General features: G+C 66.1%; 1 protein-coding gene across 12 annotated transcripts in view; it reads right to left on the bottom strand.

Annotated features, from left to right (window-relative positions):
- The window catches only part of IKZF1 (IKAROS family zinc finger 1), a 78,591-nt gene that overhangs the window by 7,029 nt on the left and 45,994 nt on the right, over positions 1-25,568 (bottom strand). For 3 of the 12 annotated variants that reach the window (XM_036010374.1, XM_036010378.1, XM_036010379.1), the window contains exons 4-8: positions 21,529-21,588; positions 15,400-15,660; positions 10,037-10,204; positions 5,924-6,049; positions 1,811-1,945 (exon numbers count right to left, since the gene is read on the bottom strand). In XM_036010374.1, coding sequence (XP_035866267.1) covers positions 1,811-1,945; positions 5,924-6,049; positions 10,037-10,204; positions 15,400-15,660; positions 21,529-21,588 — 750 coding nt within the window. The remainder of the gene's footprint in view (positions 1-1,810; positions 1,946-5,923; positions 6,050-10,036; positions 10,205-15,399; positions 15,661-21,528; positions 21,589-25,568) is intronic. The other 9 variants (XM_036010375.1, XM_036010376.1, XM_036010377.1 and 6 more) reach the window with 9 other exon arrangements.

Below are 25,568 nucleotides of genomic sequence, written 5' to 3'. Positions count from 1 at the left end.
CACGCGCGTGGGCACCTCCCCCACGGCGGCTCCAGCCGGCGGTTTGCCAGAGTGTCTCTGACTTCCTTCCCCGCCCCACCCCCCGCAGCCTGTGGCAAACCTCTCTCTAGAGCCTGATCAAAGGAGGCCTAGTTCCAGTGCAGCGGGGAGGCCAGAATCTGGGGCCAGGCCTCCGCCCTGTGCCCCCTTCCCGCTTGTGCCCTGCCCGTCCTCAGGGGGTGTGGCGGCACCCTCTGGGGCCCCTGCCCCAGGAACCGTGGCCCCGTCAGACCCTCCTCTCCCCCAGCACCCGTGACCCGGCTCTCACGTGGCCTCTGCCCCCGGAAGTCCTCGGAGACTGGCGGGCTGGAAATGGAACTCGGTTTCCTCCAGAGCCCGCCTGGGTCACGGCTGCACCTGGCACAGCAGTGACACGCTTTCCACCACCTGGGTCCGCGCCGGCCCGCCGCCCCCCCCCCCCCTGCAGCCTCCCTGCCCACCCCTCCCCTCCGGGGCCGCCCCGCCCCGCCCCTCCCTCCCCCTTTCCAACCGTGCAGCCCCCGCCGGCCAGGACAGACTGAGGTCCCGTGGGAACACGCCACGCTCTGCCCACCTGGTGCGTGAACGGAGTCTGTGCTCCCCTCTGCACTCCAGGCTGCAGCCCCCCGGCCGGCGTGCACCGGGCCTTCATTGTCATCGCTCCCCCGAGGGACACCGTTTACCCAGACCCCACTTGCCCCCCGCTTGCCCCCCGCCAGCCCCAGCCCTTCCCTGCATTTCGGTCTGTCTGAGGGTCCACTTCCCTTCTCCCACTGCCCGCCCTGGGCCCAGCCCTGCCGCTCCAACCAGCTCACCGTCAGCCTCAGCAGCTTCTGCCGACCCTCCTTCCCGGACACGGCCCTCCCCCGTGGCCCCCTTCCCTCGAGGGGACCCTCCCCTGTGGCCCTCTGTCTACCTCATCCCAGGGATGACAGTTGACCTTAATACTGACAGCTGCCACTTTGTCATCAAACCCGGTGAGAGAACTCAGGAGTAAAACCAAGACTGGGAGAGGTCCCCCGTGTCACCAAGGTGTTAGTGTGTGGCCGTGACGGACACCTAGGTGGGCCCCCCGCCAGGGCCACCCGCACTTTCCTGCCTGCCTCCCCCCGCCCTGCTGCCCTTCAGGGTCCGGCCTGCGTGATGGCCCTGGGTGCCCCTGTCTGTCGCCTACGCTGGGCAGCAAGTTCCCGGAGACGAGCTGTCTGCCTCCACTGTTTGCCTCTTCGAGCACCTGCCCCAGGTAGAGAGTCACCTGTGACAGTCACCGACCTGGCGGTGTCCCTTCTCCCTGGGCACCGCTCCCGGGCCGGGTGCTGGGCGGTTCTGCCCGTTAACCCTTCAAGGCCGCCCACGTGGGAGGCCATGTGAGGTTCAAGTGGAAAACAGCCGTGTCCAGCTCAGGCAGGGGCACCTGGGCTGTGTGGGGGGCCCCTGGCCGAGCCGGGCTCCCACACGTGACACTGGGTGCACTGACTTGCCCCTCCCCGTGCCCACGGGGGGTCCGGGGCAGACCCCTAGTGTGCGGCCACCGCAACACCACGTCTGGGACAGGCTACTGGCAGGAAGTTTGCCGCGTTTCCGAGGCCTTTGGGAAGAATTTCAGGGTATGTGAGAAATGGTACACTTGCCCAATTTTGCTTTTTCTAAAAAAAAAAACTGGGGTGCTCTTTCTTTCTCCTACCCTCGTGTAACCACCACCTGAGCCTAGACCCGCCCCCCTGCCCCCTCCCCTCCCCCCCCCGCCCCGCACCTGGGAGTGTTTAAGAGACAGCAAACGGTGAACTCTTACCAACAAATTTCTGAGGCATAGAGCTCTTACGTTTGGCGACGTTACTCGCAAGCCTGTCCAGCACGAGGGACCGCTCAGCCGCCGTCTTGCACAGGTCTTCCGCCATGTCGCCGTGGTTGGCCTCCTCCTTCAGGACTGCAGGCAAAGACAGTCGGAGAGGCCGGTCAGGGCGGCGGGCGGGGAGAGCACCCGGCGGCGTCCCCCGCCCGCCCGCCCGCCCGGCCGGCGTTAAGCTGACGGCTCTGACACGCCGACAAAGGCCGGGCTCGCGGCGGAGATTACTTCTAATCTTCCCAGGGACGGGGCGCGGAGGAGACCCACCTGCTGAAGACGCGCGGGGCTGCGCCTCCGCCCCCCGACCCACAGGCCGAGCCTCGTGACTGTCACCGGGGAGCGGGCTGGGACTAATCGTGTCTGATGAGGGGTCTTAACTGTTCACAGGCGCCCAAATCCGCTAACCCAGTCCCCCCCCCCGGAGCAGCAAGCACTGTCAGCGCCGGAGCTGATCCGGGGGTCGACTCCCACCCTGGGCGCGGTGAACCCAGAGGCAGAAGAAACACTCGAGACGCCCCAGCCGATGCCGGCCTCACGGGGAGAGAGCCCCGGGCTCTGGCCCCGGACCAAATGCACCCTTGGCACGACCGACGGTGCCCTCGGACCCCGGGGAAGGGGGGACGGAGGGCGGCGTCCTGGGCCACCTTCGGTTTTCTCGGGCTGTCTCTCTCGTCCCGTAACCGCGGAGGACACGGCTTTGGGTCCTGCACGGCCTCAGCTAGTTTTACAGCTGGAGTTTCGGAGACGGAACTCTCCCATCTCCCTGAGACGTATCCCCAGGCGCACGGAGCTGAACACATTTCATACACTGACCGCCCTCCGAATAGGTCTCGGATCCTGCCAGCGCAGCGCCTGGACAGTCCTCACACTCCCCACCGCGGGCGTATCTCTCTCTGGGGCCTCGCGGCTGTGTGCACCTCCGCCGCAGCCCCCCCCCTGCCCCCCCTGCCCCCCCGGCGGGCGGCCCGGCCGCAGCTGCACTTGGACGCAGCACCAGACAGCGCTCTTCCTTCCAACAGCTGCCACCCCCCCCCCCGGGGTTTTCAGGTACACTTCATGATGGTGGTTTCCAGGTCCCACTAAGGCGTCCAAAGCCACCTGATGTGCCGCCACACCTGGGCTCAGGGACACGTGCGTGCAGCGTCCGGCCCTCTGACCCCACCCACCCACCACGGTACCTTTCCTCCTCATCTGCCGCGCTAGCTTTCCCCCTTGTCGTGTCCTGCGCATCACCTGCTAAGGTCGTGTCTGATTGTTTTCTGCCTTCAGGGCATCCTTACGAATGCCATTTTGAAAAAATGTATTTCGAATTGGTCGGTATCACAGGTGTGTCATTTTTGAGCATTAGAAGTGAGCTTCTTACTAAATGCACAGACACGACACCCTGGTTTCTATGAGAGGTGCACACGGGACCTGTGAAGTTCAGGGTTGCCGGCCGGACTTGGACCTGTGGAGCGGGCAGGCTTCCCTCGGCGTCTGCCCTTCCCTGAGAGCAGGGCGCTGTGCCCCCCACCCCGCCCTTCCCCAGCGGGGTTCCCTCGCTGCCAGGCTGCGGGCCCCTGCGGGCGGGCCGGACCCTCAGAGTGCCCAGGGAGGACAGTTGACTCACCCCACCCCCCCCCACCCCTGGCCACTCGGCCCTTCGCTGGACTTCCTGCTAAGGACTCGTGACTCCACCTGCTCCCCTAAGGCTCACGTGAGGCTGGTGTGTTTTGTAGGGACATTAGGAAACTAGTATCGACGGCCCAAATGCTTTTTACCTAAGGACACTGTAGTTAGGAAAGCTAATCTCTCCTGCACCCTGTCAGCTAGGTTCTGTTTGTACCTAGTCCAGAGGATGGCCCCCAGCTAGGGGGGTGGGGGTCCCCCTGAGCGCTGGGGTGGGGGCTGCTGTCTGGGGCACGGGAGCACCAGGAGGGGGCGCGGCAAAGCCACGCGGCCGGGAGCCCCCACCGCGGCCCCCCACCTGCCCTCGGACCCCAGACGTCCTCCGGGCGGACTGGCACTCAGGGGCCTCCGTGGCTTCCGAGCCCCCACAGCCTACACCACCCGGGGGGCAACCCCCACCGGGGGACCCAGACAATGTGCGTGGATGGGGGAGGTCAGAAGGAGCACGTCAGGTCAGGGCTGTGCCGACTCGGGGCCCGGGGGGCCGTGAGCGTGTGACTCGGGGCCCGGGGGGGCGTGAGCGTGTGACTCGGGGCCCGGGGGGCCATGAGCGTGTGACTCGGGGCCCGGGGGGCCGTGAGCGTGTTCGCTGCGGACACGGGAGCTCCGGGACTCACCGAGAGGCGAGAGCTGAGTGTCAGGCCTCGAGTGCCCGGGTGAGCGTGCGGCGCACACCCCTCGCTCACACCCCTTCCTCCTCCCCCACTTTTCCGGCGGGGGGGGGGGCGCCACCCCACAGAAGAGGGGGGCTCAGGGCCACACGGGAGGAAAAGGCCCGAGTGGGAAGCTGCCACCTTCCTTCCGTCACGGGGACGGCGGGGAGACCCGTGGGCCCCTGTGCCTGTCTGTCTGCTCTGTCCACCAGCCCCGAGTGTGGACCAGACCGTCACAGGGAAACGGTCCCTTGCTGTCCCACTGAACGGGGTTGGCGCCGCGGCTCCCAGGTCCTGGTGAGTGTGTGGGGGGCGGACAGCGGCTGTTTAGAGGCGAATCGGCAGTGCTCATGCCTGAGACCCGCTCACCGATCGTTTACAGAAAGTATAACATCTGAGTGTTCGCATTTTATTGCAAAAGGAGCACACACCGTCTTCTCCTCCCTCGGTCTCCCACCGAGAGATGGGAGACCCCTTGGTCTCGGGGTCTGCCCAGAAACCAGTGACTGTTGCATGGTCGTTACTGCTTTTAACATCTGGTCTCCTTCCTCCACGGACCCACAATGCCTCTCCATGCTGGGGGTCCGCCCCGGACCCTGAAGGAAGCTACATGGTCACCTCACGGACTCTCCCCATTCTACAGCGGGGGAGAGTGGGGCCCAGGCACAGCCGCCGCCAGCCCGGGTGAGGGTCGGTGGGCCGGGGACAGTGCCAGGACCTGGAGAGTCCCGTCCCATGTGGCCGCTCCGGGCCAGGACGTGTGACTCTCCCCCTCATCTGACCCCTCCTCCCCTGTCCCCCCGCTCTCCTCCGCCTCCGATGGCCTGCGTGTCCCCGAGCCCGTGACGGCCGCTGAGCTGCACGCAGAGAAATGGTCACACACCCGAGTCTTACATTGGTTTGACCACGACAAAAAGACACAATAATCAAAGAAAATTTAAGTTTAAAAAATATCTGTCCCTAGTGGATTTCCTTGACGCGACAGCCACCGGTGTCGGAGAGCTGCCTGAGGCTTCCTCCGTTCCCAGCCATTAACGTGGCGGCCTCCCCCCTCGACCTGGGACCGGTGTCCCAACAGCCGCGCTAACTCGGCCGTGTTCAGGGAAAGGCACCGCAGGTGACCTGCTCAGAAATGTCTTCTGCCTCAACGAGACAGGGAGGTGCCCGTGCTAGCACCACCATCCCCCGGAGTCGGCGCAGCCCCTGGGCTGGAGTCCCCCCATCTCTTCCCTCAAACCGTTCAAGACGGGGGCCAGGTACGCTCTCCAGTTGCAGCCCAGTGCGAAACCTCGAGCTGGCGAGGACGGGGGGCCAGTCCCCGAGTCCGGAGACAGCGGCCCTGCTGTCGACTGCCAGGGCTTGCTCCCTGCTCCCAGCTGGTGCCGCCGGCCAGCACCGAAAACAGCCCGGAAGCTCTTATCAGAAAAACTTCGTGAAAATGGTGTTTTCAAACAAGAGTTCACATCTTGTCTTGGTTACTGGGCACAAAGAAGCAATCAGTACTCCAGGCTCAAAAAGAAAATTACCAAAACCCAAAACAAACAAACAAAACCAATGTCAAGGGTCCCTAGCACCTTAGAAGAGGGAGGGGTCTAAGGCCCAGCTCCCTCCGGTGAGATGGGCCTGTGCTGCGAGTGGGCGTGCATGCGTGTGCGTGGGGGTCGCTGGGTCCCGGCAGGCGGGCGGGCGGGCAAGCCCGGGGCGGGGTCTGGCCCCCGCGAGCGGCCGTGGCGCTTACCTGGGTACAGCGTGCCTGGGAGGCCCATGGTTTGCAAGTAGTTGTGGCAACGCTCTTTATGTTCCTCTAAAGAGCTTCGCTGCTTATAGCTTCGGCCACAATATCCACATTTGTGAGGCTTACCAACTGCAGAAAACAGAATGGAGGTCAAGTCCCCAGTTAGACGCCGGCCTTACGGGTGGGGGGTGGCAACACAGACATGACCGAGAAGCCGAAAGACACTCTGCCCCGGAGAGCTCAGAGCACCGTGCGCTCGGTCGACACGTGCATGGCCGAGGAACACCGGGGGCGCCGGGGAAGCCGCGGGGTCCTGAACTGCCCTGAGACCTGCTGCAGGCCAGGCTCCGGCCCAATCGGTCTCCCCTGCCGACCCCCGGGCCTCTCCGGCTGGCCTCAGGCGCTGCTGACACCTGTCCCGTGACAGGAGGGCACGCACCTCTGAGGCGCCACGGTGCCCAGGGGCCCCCCGGGCCGAGGCGGGAGGAGGGGCGTGTGCTGGCGGCTGGATAACAGTCAGATTCGCCTGCGCCATCGGACCCCTGCCCGCGTCTCCCCCGGGGCCAGAGCCTCACGCCACCAAAGCCAGCTCCCTCCCAGGGTGCACGCTGGGTGATCTGGGTCTCCAGGACACCGGCAAGACAAATATCTTCCATGAGAGGAGCCTTTGTTTTCCCAGATGCGTTCTGTTCCTAGAAGGGCCCCGTCCAGCGGGACTCCCTGAGGACCTACGTACGGACCCCAGCAGCACGCCGGCTGTGGCCAGTCCTGGGCACAGCAGCCACCAGCCGCCTGGGGCTGCGTGCGGAGCATTCGCCGAGTGGTCACTTGTCTGTTTCTCGGATTCCATTCTGATCCGAACGCCAGGCGTGGCTGGCAGCTGCGGTGCGGAGCAGCCCAGCTCCGGACGGCGACCTTGGTTCCTCCTGAGCGCCAGGGGTGTCACGGCAAAGGGAGGAGCTTCATGGGGCGGCCAGTCTCTGGACCCCCACGCGCACCATTGCCAGGGGCGACGTGGGTACACGTCTTCAGCTGGTCACGTAAGGAGCACAAATTTCCGTCCTAAGACCAGAATCGTCTTCCTTCCCAGGATGTTAGCTTTTACATCCTTGAAATTATTATATAAGAGTCGACACCAGCCAAACAGGAATCTTGGGTGAAACGGCTTGACCAAAGCTTGCACTGGGTAGCTCTCTTCCTTAGGTGGATAGAAGCTATCGTTTAAGAAGACTGGGATGGAAAAAAAAACCCTCAAAATCGAAGTTCTGGAACATGTACCGTAATGAGGAATAAAAGGACCTTTGTCTGTAGCAGGTGCCGCAGCCCTAGCATCAGGGGAATGGCGCCGACACACACGGTGTGGCCTACACGGCGTGTTCCCCGGAGCGCTGCCTTAGGCAGTGAAGAGGACGCAGGTGACCTCTCGGCGTCCTTCCCTGAGTGAGCTGGGGCTTTAGCAGCTTCCTGGGTCACGGCCGGCGTCCAGGCGTCCGTGTCTCCGAGCACACACGTGGCCGGCGTGAACCCCGGGAGCCGAGACACGCGTTCGCGGGGACGGCAGCAGCGCAGCCCGTCCTGGGGCGTGCGTCACCCCACGTTCTTCTGGGTGGAGGGCTCCGGCTCAGCTTGCTGCGCCCAGAGAGAGCGGTATAGACGGGAGGGGTCCCTTCTCTGCCGGCCACGCGTCCCCCCGCCCACCCTGCCTCTCTCTTGGTATCAGCGCCGGACGATTCCAGTTACATCACCGCTGACGGCTCAGCAGCCTCCTCGGTCCCCACCCCCCGTTGTCGGGAAAGCTGTGAGCTGCACTGTGATTCCGGGGCCCGGGCAGCGACCCCGTCACAGCGGAACGGAGTGTGGCCACGGCTGAGCGGACAGACACAGGCTGCAGCCGTCGTCTCACTGTGCCGCGGTCTTCTGGAGTCGTTTCTGCCAAGAGCTGCGTCCGTGGCCCCTCCAGGCATCAGAACCGCCGGCAGCCCTGGGCCCGAGGCGGCTTTACCCCGGCAGGAGGACCGGCTTGCCTGGCGGCGGGCCCGTTGATAGGAGCGCACCGTCCAGGGCCTGCTGATGCCACAGAGCTTTCCCCGGTCCGAGCGGGGCAGCGCCGGTCCCGCAGGGAGCCACCTGGCACGTGGAGGTGGGCGGTCCTGACATCCCAGCGGGGACCAGAGAGAGCGGCTTCGTGCTGGGCGCTGAGGCTGGCTCGCGGGACAGGTTTCTGGGGCGAGTCCCTGTGCCCCAGGGATGCAGGGGATGGTGCAGCTGGCACTCAGCCGAGGACCCGCCCGCGCGGGCAGCTGTGCGTTCGGCCAGCCCTGCCACCGTCACAGGCGCTGACGTCCCCTCGACACCTCAGAAGTGGCGTCCGTCCGCCCAGTCTCTCTGCCCCAGGCCCTGCTGGGCACGGCACGCAGACCGCCGATGGTCACGCCCAAAGCCTGCGTCTGGCTCCTCACGCACCTTCACCTCTGAGTGGGGGGCCACGCACGCCCCTCATCATGGACATGTGGAGACGTTTAAAAACGCCCACTGTCACCTCGTTGCCATCCCTCTCTGGGGGAGCCCCGGTTCTCCCTGCCCCCTGCAGCAACGGCCTCCCCAGGCTGCAGCATGAGCCCTGTCCCCGATGGGGGGGGGTGGCCTTGGCCTCACGGTCACCCCCCCCGACCTGCCCGCTCCACAGGAAGGAAGGAAGGAAGGAAGGAAGGAAGGAAGGAAGGGCTCCTCAGCTCTGCACGGCCCGTTCCTCGGCTGTGACGACCCTGACCCTGACCACCACGGCCCACAGCAAGGAGTGTTTTGGGAGCCTCCTCCATGGGCGGACCACGGGAAGGGGGTCAAGGCAGAGCAGCGAGGGCCGGACTGGACGCGGGGCTCCACCCCCAGCCACTCCCATGCCCTGGCTCCTCCGGGAGAATGGCCGAGCCCCACTGGCCGCCATGTGCCCAGCGCCCCTGCCTGGGTCCCTCACAGAACCGCACACTCAGCCTGGACGTCTCTGGAGGGCAGCCTCAGAGCCCCGCCCTTCGGCCTGGACCCGAGCCCTTTCCTGCGGGGGTCTCTCCTGACGCCGAAGGTGGACTGTCCCCTCTCGGAGCCCCCGCCGCCCCTCGGACACTGCGTCACAGCCCTGGGGGGACGCTGGTGCTTTGCCACTTTGCTTTCGTCTCCTCTGCTGCGGAACGAGGTCCCCGAGGGGCTGCGTACGTGGGTGACCGGGAAACGGACACAGCACGTGACCTCTGACCTCTGACCCTCCTTACACTCATCGCGTGTGGGAAGGACATGGCGCGAGACCCCCACCCCGAACACAGCGTCCCTGCTCGGGGGGGAAGGGGCGCTGGCCCGAAGGCCCTTCCTGTCCCCAGCGCCCTGGTCCAGCAGAGTCCCCGACACGGGCTGGTTTGGGTGGACAGCTCCATGGGGGCGGGGCTGCCACCTCCCACCCAGGGCCCCCGCATGGCTGCAGCCCCCCTGCTCTGGCCTGTGAGGCCACCGGGCCGCCGGATGACGAAAAAGAGCAAGAAAGACTCCCGAGGAGGCGGACGACCTGACCCACTCGGGTGGCAGAGGGAGGACCTGGATTATTTGGGGTGTGTCTAGCCAAATCTGCCAACTGGCCTCCCGAGGAGGCGGGCCTGGTTCCGGGGGGAAGGAATGGTACCGGGGCCCACTCGTGGGGGGGGGGCAGCGTGCCCCCTCGGCGACAGCGTGCACCTGCTCAGGACAGGGGCCCTCGTCACCTCTGCAGTGACGGCTCCTGAAATGCTCTGCATAACCCAGTCACGCTTGCGGCTCCGCTCGCAGCCCGAAGACACGGACCTGGGGGCTTCCTGCACGCTCACGCGAGGCCCGGCAACAGCGCGGCGGGGGAGTCCTTTCGGCAGAGCACTTACCTGGCCCCGCAGCTCAGGCCTCTTCCGAAAGCTCCGGCTACGGTGGGGCTTGGGGGGCGAGGTTCCCGCCCGCCCGCCCCCCGCCTCTCTGGCTCACCGGCCAGTCCGGGACCCTGCCGCCACCCCCACCACCGTCCCGGGGGCGGCCAGTGGCCACCGACACAGGGCTGCCCCGGGGACCGGCCCCCGCCCGCCCGCGCGCGCCCCGAGGACCTACCGGAGTGCGTGCGCAGGTGGCCGGTGAGGGCGTCCCGCCGGCGGCAGGCGTAGTTGCAGAGGTGGCACTTGAAGGGCTTCTCGCCCGAGTGCAGCTTGATGTGCCGCAGCAGGTTGCCCTTCTGCGTGAAGGAGGCCCCGCACTGGCTGCACTGGAAGGGCCGCTCTCCTGCGGGGAGACGGGGGTCCGTGAGCGCGGCCGGCGGCCGGGGGCCCGGGGGGCGCGCGGGCCACGCGGCGCTTTCCCACGGGGCCGGCGACTCCCACCGGCGGCAGCCTTGATCGAACATGAGGCTCTCAGACGCCTCAACCTGCCAGCTTCTTAACGCTTCACTGCCTGGGTCAATTTGATCTGAAAATCTAATTTTTTCCCCTAAATCAGAGCGGCACATCACAATGCAAATTCAAACTCATTTAAATAAAGTGACTGCAACACTTTGTGATGAAGAGCCACTCTTCCTGATCAGCAGTTTTGGAATAAACCAATATCCAATTTTGCGTGTTGTGGCATTTGGCGGGGTTTTTTTAATGTGGCTTTTTTCAAAGGGTCTTTAAAATATGCCACTGAAGCAGCAAAATAAAAAGGAAACTCATTAAAAATGCATTTCAGGATCACAAGTTCATTTCAGCGTTACATTCTTATATTTAAATGAAAGGCAGTTCATTATAACAGTTATAATAACTTCTTTTCATTTACATCTCCCTGTATTTCCTTTTCAATTTCTTCTCCATTACCTGTCTGTCCCTACACAGGCGGGTCTGGAGGGAGAGGGAGACGGGGAGAGGCCGGCGGGACGAGGAGTGAGGAAGCCGGAGGGAGCCGGAGGGAACTCCGCGGCGTCCCGAGAGCCCCCGGTCCCCCTGCCTCCCTCACACACCCTGGGGCCCCAGGAGCCTGTCCCTGGGAGACGGGAGACAGTTTCCCTGCAGGGGGTCTAGGATGCGATCGGGCTGTCCCTAGGAGTCCTCTCCCGGGCGGTGCCAGGGGGCAGGCGGGCAGCGACCCTCTCGTCCGAGGGCCACTCGGGCCACTAGTGTGAGAAGATGCTCAGGGACAGCCCCGTGGCTGGGGGCCCAGGTCCGCGGCCTCGACATGCACCGCTCACTTTCAAGAGCCAGGCATCCGTCACGTGTGAGGAGCTGTGACGGCCCTCTCACAAGCACATGCCATGTCGTTTTGCAGAACTGCTCCGCAGGACCGCGGCCATGGCTGCTGGGATGCCGTAAGAACGCGCTTCCCAGGAGCACTTTTTTCCTCGGGAAACTGGGGCCCGAGAAAACACGCATTTCCCAAGCTCCCCAGCGGCTTCGAGGTGCCAGTGTCAGGGGTGACTCCCTGGCAGCCCTCTGGGCCCCTCAAACCTGCACCTGCCTGGCGGTGTCCTCGTCCCCTCTGCTGCTGAGGGGGCAAGGGAGAGGCGCCGCTCTGGACCCCGGAGCTGGCCGACCATGGCGCTCAGACGCAGACCCATGGGGGGGGGGGCGGCACTAACCGGGCCGCCCTGGCTGCCCACCCAGGCGTCCACCCGGCCTGGACGCAGGAGCCAGTGGTCGTCTGACTGGAGCTGAGCCTCCCCTGCCCTGAGTCCTGCTGCTGGCCAGGCAGCCCCGGGGAGCTCCCAACACAGGGACCGTCTCACCTTCTACCAGAAGCACCCCCGGGCCCTGCCCACACGAGCGTGCGTGAAGGCGTGCGTCAGACGCTAAGGAGGGGAGAGGGGCCCCCTGCATGCTGGGACACCCAGGCTGGGGTCCTGGAGAGACAGCCAGCTGGGGGGCCTCCTGCCACGCGATGCTGTGATAGGATGCGGGACCTGTCTGCGACGTGTGTGTGTGCACGACCCAAAGCTAGACCCCTCCCCGCGGACGAGGTGTGGGGGCTGCTGGGGGCTGCCGGCGGGACCCTGCGGGTGAGCCAGGGCCTCGCGGGGACAGCAAGGCCAGGCCTCGGGCGCTGTGCCCCTCCCACTCCCCCACCTCCCACCCCCCACCCTGGCTTCCCCAGAACAGGACAGGAAAGGGAGGAGGAAAGGCAGCCGTTTCTTCAAGAGTGAAATCTGGCTCCCAGTTTGAGTCACCGGTTCCAGGAACCCGGCTGTGCCGGGGCCTCCCTCCCGCCCGCCCGCGACTCTCCTGGGAGTCTCCTCGTCCCGGCGGCCTGGGTGAGGCTCGGGCCTCGGGCAGAGCGCCCCCCAAAGGGACGGCCCGGGGAGCTGGACTCACGTTCCGTCCCTCCCCAGGGGTCAGCGGCGCAGGGGCCGGGCGCTGGAGCCGGCCCAGGGCTCGGGCCACGTGCCCGTGAGCGAGCCCCTCTGTCGGCCAGGGTCTGCCACCCGCCCTCCCACCGGTCTCGCTCAGGGTCGCTACGTCAATGCAGGTTTCTCCGGGGGCGTCATCCCTTTCATTTCACTGGGACGAGGACTCTAATACCCGTCCTTCCCAATCTGGATTTCAGCCCCAGCAGCTCCGTGAGCACGTCGAGCCCCTCATCACTGAACTGGGGAGAAGGACAGTGCCCGTGGCTGCCCCGCCGTGGGTTTCTGCGGGTCCGGCAGAGGGGAGGGTTTTGGAGAGACGGCTGGACCTCGGGGCCGGAGTGGGGCCCTCGGGCCGGGCCTGGGAGCAGCGTGCGGGCCGGTGCAGTGCCGGGCAGACCCAATGACGGGCCTGGCCGCCTCCAGGTGGGAGCAGGGTGGGCGTGGGGGGGGCGCAGTTGCCATGGTTCAGGTGCTTTTTGGGTCTTTAGTGTTCAGAGCCAGCCATGCTGCACACCGCCGGGAGGGGGCGGCCCTGTGTCAGGTCTCTCCCGGGCACCCCGCCCTCCGGGCTCACCTGACACGGTGGGAGGAGCCACTGCTCTCCCTGCTCCCCCGTGGGTGTGAAAACAGGGAGGCTGAGCTGCTAATGAGGGCAGTGCTGTTCAGGCGTCAACCTGCCCTTCGACGCAGCCCCGAGCTCCCCACCGGGGTGGTGTCCCGGGCAGGGGGGGTGGCCTGTGGGGGTGACAGTCACTCGGGACAGCGATCCTGGGCACCTGACTCGCTCGCTGGGGGCAGGGACAGGTCCTCGCTCCTCAGGGGACGGGAGTGACTCTGGTGGTTCCTAGGCTCCCAGAGGAAGGGCCCCCTGAAATGTCGCGTCCACTGTCGGGTCCTCAACTGCCGTCTGCCCACACTCAGGCTCCCGGCCCAGCACCCAGGTGCTCTTCGGGGCGAGCCAGACTCCACCTTTTCACGGGACCCCTGTGGGTCTCCCATGGTCTTTACAGGGGAGCAGCGCTGTTCTAGCAAGGTTTACACCTGCAGGATTTGGGGCAGGACCGGCGATGCCCTTTCCAGCACATTCTACTCAGGGCCCAGGAACGTGCACACTGCCCAGCACACCTACGCAGTCAGACCGACTTTGCCCGGGCGACCGACCCCACAGCCGCCTGGGGCCCTCTCCGTCCATCACGCAAGGGGCAGCGCCTTCTGGGCACGGTTGCAAGTTCCCTGTTTCAGCCTTTTTTCAAAACAGCAACAACAACAGCAAAAACCGAGAGGGCCGGGCAGGAACGCTTGCTCGCTCACACCTCTGGCTGGTAGCGCCTGCTCCCGGGGTTTCTGGTTCTGCCAACGGAGGGCGGGAGTGTGGGCGGCCACCCTTGGGGACAGGTGGGCAGGAGCGGCCGTGCGCTCGGCGTGTCCGCCCCTGGCAGCTTTCTTCCTTACAATCGTCCTGCCACCGGGGCAGGCGCCCTTCCAGTGTGGCGCCCCAGTGCGCCAGGGTCCGACTCGTCGGTCAGACGTGCAGCGGAGAGACTGCGCACTCAGGGGGCGATTCAGCTGGGCCGGCTGCGGCCCCCCAGGAGCGCAGGGGCCGGCCGCCGTGGGTCCCGCCTAGTGCCTCTCCGGCCAGGCGCCCGAGACCCGCCTTCGCCAGGCTTTGCCCCTCTCTCGGCCAATGGGGTGTCTCACTGGCTGCTGGGGTGGGGGCAGGGCAGGGGGCGGGATACTTTCAGGAGTGAGTGGCGCATCCGGAAAAGCAGTTTGCTCCGTTTCGGAAAACGAGTTTTCACCGAAAAGGAACGCTTGCTGAAAAGAAACGCACTTTCTGTTTTCCCCAGAGGGACGACACGTGGGAGTCCTCCTGTCAGAAACATGGCAACACCAGAGCCGTCTGGTCTACCCGACACCCCCGGCTCTGCCGCCCCGTGACTCCCCCGAATTCTGGCTGCGTTCCCGGTGCCCCTGGACCTGCTGGACTCGCCCGAGGCTCCCCCCCTCCCGGGGCTCCCGCGGGAACCCGCTGCGTCTCTATGGTGTGGCGTCCACCTGCGTGACCGTCCCTCCTCCCACGGATGGCGCTGGCAGAGGCTGCCATCAGGATGACCACGGATGCCCCTCCCAGGCCACGGGGACTCGGGGCTTCTGCGTGTTGCGTCCCGATGGCCAGGGGCCGCTGCGGTGGGGGAACGCACCGTCTGGCTCACCCCCACGGCAGGGAGTCATGTTTCTGCTGCGTTCAGAGCAGGGAGGGGTGTGCGCCCAGTTGCACGTGCAGGCACCGCGTTAACACGGTTCTCCGAAGGCCCCCCGGGGCCGTGAGAGGTGACCAGGCAGTTCTGGGGGAAAATGTGCTCCTGGTCGACCCCTGGGACCGCGTGCTGGGCACACGGAGGGGGCGGGACAGGGCCTCCCCCGCGCTGCCCCCGCCCCGCCCCCGTGTGAGTGCGGGCGCAGCCGTCGGGCCCGGGACTGTCCTGCCCCTCCGGTTTTGGACGCGGGGCACTGCACCCTCTCATCCTTCCACTGCCCCCGACGGACGGGGGTTCGGGCGTGAGCGTCTTCACCGACTCTGCACTCACAGACTCTGACTCCGGCCTCGCCCACAGGGCCCAGACCTGGCCGGGACTCTTCCTGGAAGACGCCTTCTGGGGAGCTGCACCCCACTCGCTAGCGTTTCCACGGGCCCGGCCCTGCTCGTCCGAAAGGGACGCGGGTTCACGGACTCCAGGTTTCTCAGTGGACAGCGTGGGGCGTGCGTTTTGCTGTGTTCACCTTTTCGTTTGGGTTTGAGCCGTGTGCCCCATGCACCCTGACTGTGCCCGCCGCCGCCCCCCCGGCTCAGAGGGAGCGACCCCCGCCACCCCCCTCCCCAGCACGGGCATCTGAGGCTGTTCAGCGCTCTGCTTGTTGCTCCGATGTCCAGGGTCGAGCCAGTCCCGTTGGGGAAGCCCCAGGAGGAGGACGCATGCTCCGCATGCCCTGCACACCCCGAACGCCCCGGAACCCCTGCAGCTCCGCCCACCCGTGCGTCGCGCCCCCGGGACGTCCGCTCGCCGCGCCCGCGCGCCGCGCCCGCCTGCCCCGCGCCAGGCCTTACCCGTGTGGCTCCTCTTGTGGACCATGAGCACATTGGGGCCGATGCACACGATCCCACAGACATCGCACTTCAGTTTGCCGTTAGGCAGGCGGATGCCTCCAGCTCCTGACACGGCTCTGCCGCCGGGGCCACTGTGCGCGCCAGCCACGTCCTCGCCCGCCGCACCGAGCACGCGCAAGTCCTGGGCACAAGCGTCCCCATCCACCTCACAGGCACGCCCATTCTCTTCGTCACTCTGAGCCTCTACTTTAACATTACTGGCTGAAAGACACAACACAGTGGCCACTCAGTGTCATCGCAGGGGACAGGGCGCAGCAGCACACGGCCCGTGGCGGCCCCCGGGGGCCCGGGGCAGGAGGCGGCCTGCCTGCCTGCCTCTCCGCAGGTCCCAGCGGCAGGCTCCCCGGCGTCTCCCGTGGACTGGGGCCCTCGCTCTGAGGCTCTGAGCACGCTCGGGTCCCCGGCTCTGCAGGGACAGCCTTGGGCGCCCGGCAGTCACCGGAGGCGGGGCCTGCACCCCTCCCCCCACCAGGTGAGCCCCTCACACCAGATGGACCACCCCCTCAGCTCCTCCGGGGCTGCGGCCTTGTCTGGCAGGGTCCCCTGTGAGTGGCCATGGAGCGTGAGGAACTGCTGTCCCTTCCCTGGGTCACAGAGTGACAAACGTGGGGACCAAGCCCAGCAGATGGGGCGTAGGTAGACTCCTGAGCACAGGCCCCCGGAAGGCTTTGCTTGTTTCTTCGGTGCACAGTGGCTCCAGCCCCTTTCATGTCACGGGGGTCCCGAGAGCTGGGTGCTGACCCAGAGCCATGAGCTCGGCTTTGCTCCGGGAGCCCGTGGTGGTGGCTGTGAACTTGGGAGACAGAGACTAGTTTTTCATGGCAAAGCCGTGTGCACTCGGGGGCCACGGGCTGACAAACACAGTAACCACCGCCCGCCCCGCACTCGCCTTCCCCTTGCGTCACGTTCAGGGTCAAGGTGCACGGCATTCACGGATTTTTCCCGGCAAAGGAAACAAGAGGCGTTTTGTTTGCGCCCTTCTGAGACGCGTTCCCGTGGAAACCGTGCCCTGCCTCGGTGGCTACACCTGAGTCGGAGCCGGCCGGTGAACCACGGTGGGGACGTGGCCCCAGGCTCCGATGGGTGTTCTCAGTCGGTGGGTCTCTGGGCCGATGCCTGGCCCGGCCGCACCCACCTCACCTGAGAACCGGCAAGAACAGCAAGGCCTGCGGCACCCCCCAGATGCCCTGAGCCAGCGTCCTGGGTGGGGCTCAGTGTCCCACACTGTCCCGAGCCCCCCCCCACCCCAGGGGACTCAGGTGTGTGTCACCCCCTGTCTTGATCAACTCAGTTAACGGTACGGTCCCACCCAGCTTTCCCAGCAGCCCTCTGGAGAGGGGGCTCACAGACAAATGAGCGAAGGGAACGCATTAGCAGGGACGTGGGCCACAGCGAATAGGCCACGGGGACTTTGAGGCCCCGGAGGGAGGGGCTGCCTCCCCAGGAGACCCGGCATCCCACAGGCGTCTCTGCAGGCGACGCCCTGGAGCGGGGTCCAGACCCCAGAGCCCGGAAGGACCCTGCGTCCCCGGCTCCCGCCGACCTCACGCGGCTGCCGGCAGCTCAGCGAGGCAGGAGACGAGATGGGCAGGGAGGCGGCATGCCAGGGGCACGGGCGCTCCCTGGGGTCCCTGCCCCCTGGCGCGTGCCATGCACCTTTCCCCGGGGCCTCCCTGCCCGCCAGTGTCCGCCCCAGGAGCGTGACCTCACAGCTCAGAGACCCGTGAGCCTCTGGGCCTGGAACTGCATCCCGTCGTCACCTTGGGGTTTGCAAACGGAGCTCAGAGCACAGCGCAGCAAGTGAGCTGACGCCCCGGCTGCAGTGTGAGGAGGGAGCCAAGGGCCCTAGCGGGAGGCAGCGGAGGCCCCCGGACAGACAGCTGGGGGGCCCCCTCCCGTGTCCACCCGGCCCTGTCTCAAGCTTTTAGAGGCCCCCCCCCGCCCCCGCGGAAAGTGCCGACTCCCGTTCCCCGAAGGCGCCCGTGGGCAGAGGGCTCCTAGCTCCCACTTGCTCTGGGCCCTCAAGAACCACAGGTGTGTCTGTGACACCCCCCCCCCCCGCCCCGAGGTGGGCCCGGGGCCGTGGTATCGGTGACAGCCTGAGGCCTAGCAGGGCAGAGGGTGACGCTTGGGTTTCTGAGGCCAGAGGCGTGCGTTCCCGGAGGGGGGCTGCAGAGGAGCAGGTGGCACTGTGTCGGGGCGGGGGACAAGGACAGCGTGAGGGAAGGCCAGCCTGCATGTCACCTTCTGACCACAGGAGTCCCCCAGCCGGGAGGCCAGAGGCTCACAAAGCAGGGACTTTCTCTCGACGATGCCGTGGGGCAGGGGGTCTGAGAGCTGACCCGGAGCCCGGGTGAGCAGCAGGGCTGGCAGGCATGGGGGCCAGCCACCCCGAGAGCATGGGGACCGCCAGGCACCGTGTCGGCGGGGTCTGCCCTGAGCCCGAGGAGGCACAGCCCGAGGAACAGAGTTCAGGACCCCATCCTGCTCTAGGTCCCCGGGAAAATGCAGGCGAACCCTGATCTCCATGGCGAAGACCAGGAGCCACGGATGAGGGACCTGGATGGGGGCCGGGGGCAAACCCCACACGCATTTCGCAGCCAGAGTCTGAGCATGTGAGAGCCACCAGCTGCTCTCACTCTCAGGACCAATTCTGGGTCTTTTTACACCAGAAAAGGGCTGTGGGGACCCAGAGACGGAGGGGCTGGCTGCCGAGACCAGGGGCGTCGGTGACAGCAAACTGGCCGCACCGTCCACCGAGGGCATCCCATTCAAGGGCAGGTGAACGCTCCCTGAAATGGGGAAGGTCTCCTCTCGTGTGGACCGGCACCGGCTGTCAGAGGAAGGGGCCACCCTGGAAACCCCCTCCCACTGGCTGGGAGGGGAGCTCGGGTGGCATGCTCGTCATGTTTGCAGGCGGCAGGAACCAGGGCCTGAAGCGACCCTGGGCGGTGGCCACCGCAGGCCGTGTCTCTGACGGACAGAGGTGCAAGGTCCGCTCGAGTTAGAACACACACCTGTGAAACACGAGCTCGCGGGATGGGGGCGTCTCGGCTTCCCTTGTGGAAGCCTTCGGAAGGGTTTCGGGGTTCTAGCTGACGTGAGCTCAACGAGCGGGGTGGCCGGGAGCAGGGAAAACCCCAGATGCAGCCCCGGGGCCCCGCACCGGGCGGGCAGCCTGCGGTGGGCGGGGCGAGGCCAGCGGGGGGTGGGAGCCGACTCCCCTGGGGCGCTGCGCTCCGGTCTACCCCGAGGACGCCGTCTGGCTGGCGGGCGGGCCGGCCGGGGCTCACGCCGACCGGCCAGGCTTCGCTCCGGAGTCCTCAGCCGGTGCCTCTGCGCCATTTCCACGGACCCGGGCGTGCCTGGCTCAGCTGCCGGCTGTGTGGGCTGTCCGACTGCCCCCGAACGTGGGGACCACACTTCACGGGCGTCTGGAACCCCGCTCCCCACCTGGCGGACACTCGGCGGCCTCCATGAGACGCCCCGTAGGCTGACAGCACGGAGCACCAGCCGGGACCTGTTCCGCCCTCACCCCGACCCGGCCCTGCCCAGCCCCGCCTGGGGCCCCCATTCCATCACCGAGCCGCCCGCCTGGCCTCCCTCGAGAGAGGGGGTGTCTTCAACCCTGAGTCAATCCCTGCCCTGCTTCCCGGGGGCTGCTTGAGTTTAGGAAAAGCTGAAGGCTTTCTGTTACCCTTTGTCTGTGTCGTTAGCCGCACTAGTGCTAAGAGCGGCCCCGGGCCCCTGAGTAGTGGGAGGGGGACTTCAGCTCGGACAGAAGCCACTGTCGCGGGTCTGGAGAATCCTGGGGACTCGGGGCTGGTGGGGCCGAGGCCAGACGGGTCTGCTGCCCGGCGTCGTACACTGTCCCAAACGGCCCAAGGATCTGCAGGCAGTCCCCCCTCCCCCCGCCCCAGAAATGGGTCACGCTGCCTCTCAGTGCTCCTCTCCGGGGGCCCGTGTCTTTATATTCGATGGCCGGGTGAACGGCTGGTGTTCAGGCCACAATTTTCTACCGAGACACTATTCCAGAATCGTCCCCGTAATGGGAGTTTAGGCCACAGGAGCTTGAAATGCCCACTATGTTAAATGAGAACCTGGGAGGCAGAAATGGTCCTGCAACCGCCACGACCAGGCCGTTAAAGTCAAATGGAATGAAAATATTTATGGCTGGCCTGGAAGGAGGGCCATCACGCGACGATTCAGGGGGAGGAGAGACGCAGGGGTTTTCACGCTGCCTCTGAGAGGGGTTTGTCACATTCTTTAAACGTTTTGAAGGTCAGTAAAACCCAGTATGAGAGCCAACACCGTTTTGAATGTAATTTTCTCCCCCGTTTTCTTGCCAAGATGAGAGATCAGCAGTATTTTAATTCTTAGGTTATGTCCTCGGCCTTTAGATGGGATGAAGGGAGAGAGGAAAGAGGAAGCGCATGAGACGGGAACAAGTCACAAGCAGGTTTACAGGTCCCCAGGGGACTAGGGACCCGCACTGGGACAGAGGAGAGACCCAGGGACAAACAGGTCGTGTGTTTAATGCGGAAGAAAAAGAGGCGGGGAGGGCGATCCTCCACCCTGGCCACTAGGTGGCGATGTTGGCCCAGAACAGTTTGGTTGCTGTTTGGGGGGAGGGGGGAGGGGCGGAGCCGCCCGAGTCAACAGCCCCTGTGCCCTGTGCCCTTCCCAGTCTGGGGCCACGGGGGAGGGGGGAAGAGGGAGAAGCACGGACACCTGTGCGGGGACCCTCGCAGCACACGCCTTCCAGAAGCACCAGTGTCCCTGGCTCTGTTTAGGGGCGGGCGCTTCCCACGCGCCGATGCCCTCACCGGAGCGCCGGCTCCGGCACCGCCCCCCTCGCCTGAGCCTCCGCGCCGGGGCCTCCCCGCACCCGCGCCCGAGGCGGGATCGCCTGACCCCGAAGGGCCCCGACTCCTGGACGTGCCCGCGGTGGGACGGTCCATCTCCAAGGCTCCACCAGTCCTCTGCCCTAGGGCCTAGGGCCCTCTGCCATAGTCATGTAAGCGCACACACACGTGCACACACACGGACACTTACGTGCATGCCCCACAGGCGTGAGGAGCAAGCTAGCATTCAAAGGTTGGACCAAAGGAAACTGGGCAGGGGCAGGGTCTCTCCGGGGACCTTACCCGCCGGGGAGGAGCCCCCAGAGGCCGTGAGCAGGGGGGCCTCCCAGGGCTGACGCAGACAAAGCCGGCGGGCTCCCCTGTGGGGGGCTGCGGCCGGCCGGGGCGTCGGAGCCTGTGCCCGGCAGCTTCTCGGTCAGAGAAGCCTTCGTTATACTCGCTGGGGCATTATTGACAGGCACGCCCTGGTTGCCGGTGCTGCACACCCAGGGGTCTGGCTGACGCGGGCTCTGGAGACCTAGTCCTCAGGGGGCAGCCACTCGCACCACTCTGAGTCTCCCGCCGTCTGCGCATCGTCTCAACAGCACCCTCCCACGCCCTGAACTACACCTTCCAGGCTGTGGCTCGGAGCTGCGGGCCGTCTGCCCCCGCCCCACGCCCGAGGAAGAACGACGGAACGAACGTCTGCCTCCGGGTTCCCGGCACGCAGCGCCCGCCGCTCAGCCCGAGGGTCCCCGGGCCTCCTCTCGGTTCCGAAACGAACAGTGGCTCTCTCCCGCCCTGCGGGGCGGGGGAACACGCCGGGCTGTTCCATGGCGACGGCGAGTCTGGCCGTTTCGCCGTCTTCTCGATGAAAAGGAGGAAACCACAGGCTCAAAACAAAACCGCTCGGTGGCGCGAGGGCAGCAGCGATCGCCTCCATCCTCCTGTGACTTCTGCTCTCGCTGCTGCTCCGCCGCCACCACCGAGGGTGCTCCCTCACGCGTCCCGGACACCAGAGAGGGCACGGGGGCACTTGACGGTGTGAGTGATGCCCCTGCTGGGGGGATGGCTAGTGGTCGGAAGGGCCGGCACGGACGCCCCTGGTTCTGTCCAGCATGCGGGAGGGCGGCGGGGACATGCAGGATGATGCCGCACAAGGGACACGCGGAGCATGCAACGGACACACACATTCCCGCTCTTCGGGAGCGAAGCGTGTACTTACGAGAGAAAGCGTTGGGGATTATTGCATGAAAGTCCCTAAAGCCGTCAGCCCCGTAGGAAGCTGCAACAGAGAAGCAGAGCGAGAGAGAGAGAGAGAGAGAGAGAGAGAGAGAGCTGGGTGGTGAGGAGTGCGGGAGGCAGCACTTCACAACAAGCGAGCCCTGTTGCTCGACGCTACTGTGCGGCCCTCAGACCGGGAGGAGGTGGCAGCGGTGCCCCGGAGACGGGCCGCGGCTCCCGGAGGTCCGAGCTCAGGGCGTGATGTCTCAGGGCCTTTGGGAGCAGCCTCTGGCGTGGGACGGCCTGGGGTTTCTGCCCCGCACTGTCCCAGGTTGGGGGACGCTGAGCCGCACAGACAGGTACGGGGCGCGCACCCCTCCGCTGGCGTCCGCGGGGAGACCCTGCGCCCCCACCGAGGTTGGCTGTGCCCTAGCGGGCTGCCCCCCCCCACCCCCTGCAGGGTGCATGGTCTTCCCTCCGCTTTTTCTTAGAAAACGTTCGCAGAAAAGGTAGAAAGTGTTTGAGCAACACACTGAGTGGGGGAAGCGCATCTGGCCCCAGGCCCTCCCTCTTCTCCCCGTGAGAAACACATTCAAGTGTCGGGGTCCTGGGCAAAAACAGCTCGGGGGTCCCGCCCAAAGCGGCCGCTTGAACCGACCAGCTCACGAGTTTCCTAACGAACGCTGCCCTCCTCACCCTGCTCCCGCTCGTCCAGACCTGGCAGAGGGTGTCACTGTCACGTGTCCGGTCAAGCAGCTGGTCTGCCCGGACGCGCGAAGGCTGGATGGCTCACAGACGGTCACGGCGTGAGGCTGACCGCCAGTGGCCTGGCTACCGGCCGTCTTCACTGAGCTCTGACCCCTCATGTCAAGTTTCAGATAATCGGGGGAAGGCAAGGATATCTTCGGTACGTATCACCTTTTAAAATGGGGGCATGCCGGCCGACACGTGAGGTGACAGAAAGCTCCCTGCCGGATAGCCGCACGCACGGCTCCCTGGGACGCAGCCGAGAGGGGGCCTGACCGTGCCGGGTGTGGAAGCCGGTTCCTAACGCGGGCCGCCTGCTCCGAGGCCCCCGCTGGCGTGGGGTGCTGGGCCCGGCCGTGGGGAGTTCACATTCACGTTCACTGCGAGCGAGCTGGGGCTGAGACCTGATACAATGTATCCACCCCCTTCCCGCCGGTAGACACTGCAGCCTAGGCCGGCCTCGGGCCGTCCCAGGGTGAGTCTGGAAACATGCAATTCCACGGACCCTTCCAGGCCACCCGCGACCGCTGAACGTAACGGACCCCGAGCACTTCGCGCGACACCACGTGCTGACCGTTTCAAGGGCATCGCTCGTTTCTAGTGTGACCCCAGCTGACTCTGAAAGTCTTGCCCTCAGTGTTTAACTCCCTGAAAATCACAAAAATCCAGGAAACCAAACACAGCTGTCGCCCGGAGCCCATCTGCTCCCCCAGAGGGCCGGCCCCCGGAACCCGCTCTAGCTGCGCACAGCACCCACGCTCCCTGAGTCCCCAGGGGCGAGCGGGCGCCGCCTCGGTGGGACCACGAGTCGGCTGGGCCGGCCCTGACCTGCCTGACCCTCCCGTCCCCTGTGGAGGGCGGTCCCCGGGAGCTTTGGAGACGCTGGGTATGTGTGAAGCCCTGCTCACAGGCTGCCTGTCACCTTCACCGGGGTCCCAGGAGACAGGGACTGTCACCTCTCGTCAGGGAGGGGCCTGGGCTCCCCGGCAGCTCTGGGATTGGTCCACTGGGTGGTTGGCACGTGAATATGCAAATCTGAATCTGTATCTAATGAGCATGTTCGGGGTGGGATTCCAACCACGGGGAGGAGTCTCCACTCCCTACACGGTGCCCAGCGTTTCCGCACGGGATGCTGTGGATGCCCCAGATTCTGAGTCCTGTTCAGACCGCCCAACCGAAGAACATTCTGGAAGAAAGACCGCCCATCACCCACCCCTGCAAGTCTGCCGTTAGCCGTGCATTTAAAGGCCTGCAGCTGCCCCTCCGGGACACTCAGAAACCAGCCCGAGACTTTCAGGTGACGGGAACCGCCCGGCCCCTTTCTGGCAGTAACCATGCTCCCATGTGTATTCGGGAGAATCTGAAAGTGTGCCGGCACCTGCCTCTTACACATACACACATACATGTTCTTTAGATCCTACTAGCCCTCCGGGCGGTCAGACCACCTGTCTCTAATTAACTTGTGCGACGGGGCTGGCAGTGACCTTTGCGTCATGTCACAGCCACCTGTCACTGTGCAGGAGCAAGGGTGCCCGACTGCAGCGGGGAGAGAGAGAGAGGGGAGGGCCAGAGGCCCCGCGTGGAGCCGGACTCCGAGGCCAGGCCCCCCGCTGGGTCCTGGAGCCCCCCCCGCCCCCCCTCCTGCTCTGGCGTTTCTGGAGCGTCTGCCTGTTCTCACCACATGTCCTTAGCGAGGGCCCGGGGTCTGACCCGGGGAGGGGACGGGCCAGCGGGCCCTGACCACTCCCTCCGGGGGCTCTGAGCTTCCCGACGGATGGAAGAGGAGGCTGCGGCACAGGCGAGGGGACGGCCAGACACAGCGCCCCGCTGTCCTGTGAGTGTCGCCCCCAGACGGAGCCGCGGCTGAGCTGCCTCCCCGCCACGCCAGGTCCCCGTCTGCGGCCACGGCACCTCGGCCAGCCAGCACCCAGCCCGGCCCCACAGAACGCCACACTCGGAGTGTTTACGGGAGGCGGGGAGCGACACGCCAGGGCCTCCTGGCCGGGACTCCCTTCTCCTGCCCTCAGTGCCGCTGAGCTGTCTCTCCTCCTGCCACACCACAGACGGGCACCCCAAATCCAAACAGCGTCCCTCCTCCCATCCCACACGTGCCGACGGCGCTCCCCTCGGGCCCCATGGGGTCCAACCCACATGGTCTCAGGTCCGCACTGGCCTCCTCGGCCAGTTTCTCCCACGCTCTTTCAAGGCGTCTCCAGACTGTCGTCTGCTCACCCACCGCACGCCCCAGTCTGTCCCCGAGCTGCCCCCCACCCAGCAGGGGGCAGGTGGGCGGCACGTGGGCCCCTGGCTGTGCCCGCCGTCCTGCAATCGTCACCCTCAAGACGGCCCTCGTGGGCCGTGCATGCTTTCCCAAGTCCCTGCGGGCTGCACTGTGGCAAGGAGACTCAGCCCCAAGTCCTGCCCGGGCCCTCCGGGCTGGTCCCAGGGACCACGACGCTCTCAGCAGGTGCTGCCACTCGGGAACCAGAGGGGCGGGCCCCAGGAGGGGAGGCCAGGGACCCAGACAGCCCCACACGCGGCGTCTGAGAGCACCCCCGCGGCTCCCACTCGGGGTGCGCCCCGTCACCCCTCACTCGGCCTCCGCCAGAGGATGATGCGAGCTCCGGGCTCCTGCCCAGGGCGTCCCCTCCTCCAGCCGGCTCTCCGCCTGCTCAGCTACCCCCCCTCAACAGGGCTGCGCCCCCTCGGGCCGGGCAGTCCCTGTCCTGTGACGCCCCGCTCTCCCAGTGGTGACTGCCCTTGCTGTGTCCCCTTCCCAGGATCCGTGGGGACAGGCCCCGTTCTGAACTCCATGTGGCCGTGAGCCCGCTGGGGGCTCAGCGGGGGGGCTCCTGGGAGGGTCGGCCAAAGGAGGCGCTGAAGACGAGAGGAAACCCTGACTGGGAACTCGCCCCCGCCCCCACTCCCTGGGGGCGGGGAGGCACGGAGGGGCTGGACCCCCACCCCGGCTCCTTCCCGAGGACGCCAGTGCCCCGGGCCCTCCCCGGGCCCATGGACCCGCCTGCCCTTTCCCCGGCCCCTGCGGCTGGCACGGGGTCAAGGCCCAGAGATTCCAGGAGCCCAAGGGCCACCTCAGGAGGCCAGAGATAAAGTAATCTCCCCCGGGACACACAGAGGGCGGGCCCCCGCTGTCCCTCCCTTCCAGAGGCTCGAGGGGTGTCCCTGCCAGAATTCCAAGCAAACGGTGACTCAGCAAAGGAAGAGGAACAGTTCGTGTCCCCTGCCCCGAGCCCCCTGCTCACTGTCTCACACCCCTGAGCCTGCGGCTCCCCC

Source organism: Phyllostomus discolor, chromosome 10, assembly GCF_004126475.2.
Source record: "Phyllostomus discolor isolate MPI-MPIP mPhyDis1 chromosome 10, mPhyDis1.pri.v3, whole genome shotgun sequence".
NCBI lineage: Eukaryota > Metazoa > Chordata > Mammalia > Chiroptera > Phyllostomidae > Phyllostomus > Phyllostomus discolor.
This window is presented reverse-complemented; position numbering and strand designations above follow the sequence as displayed.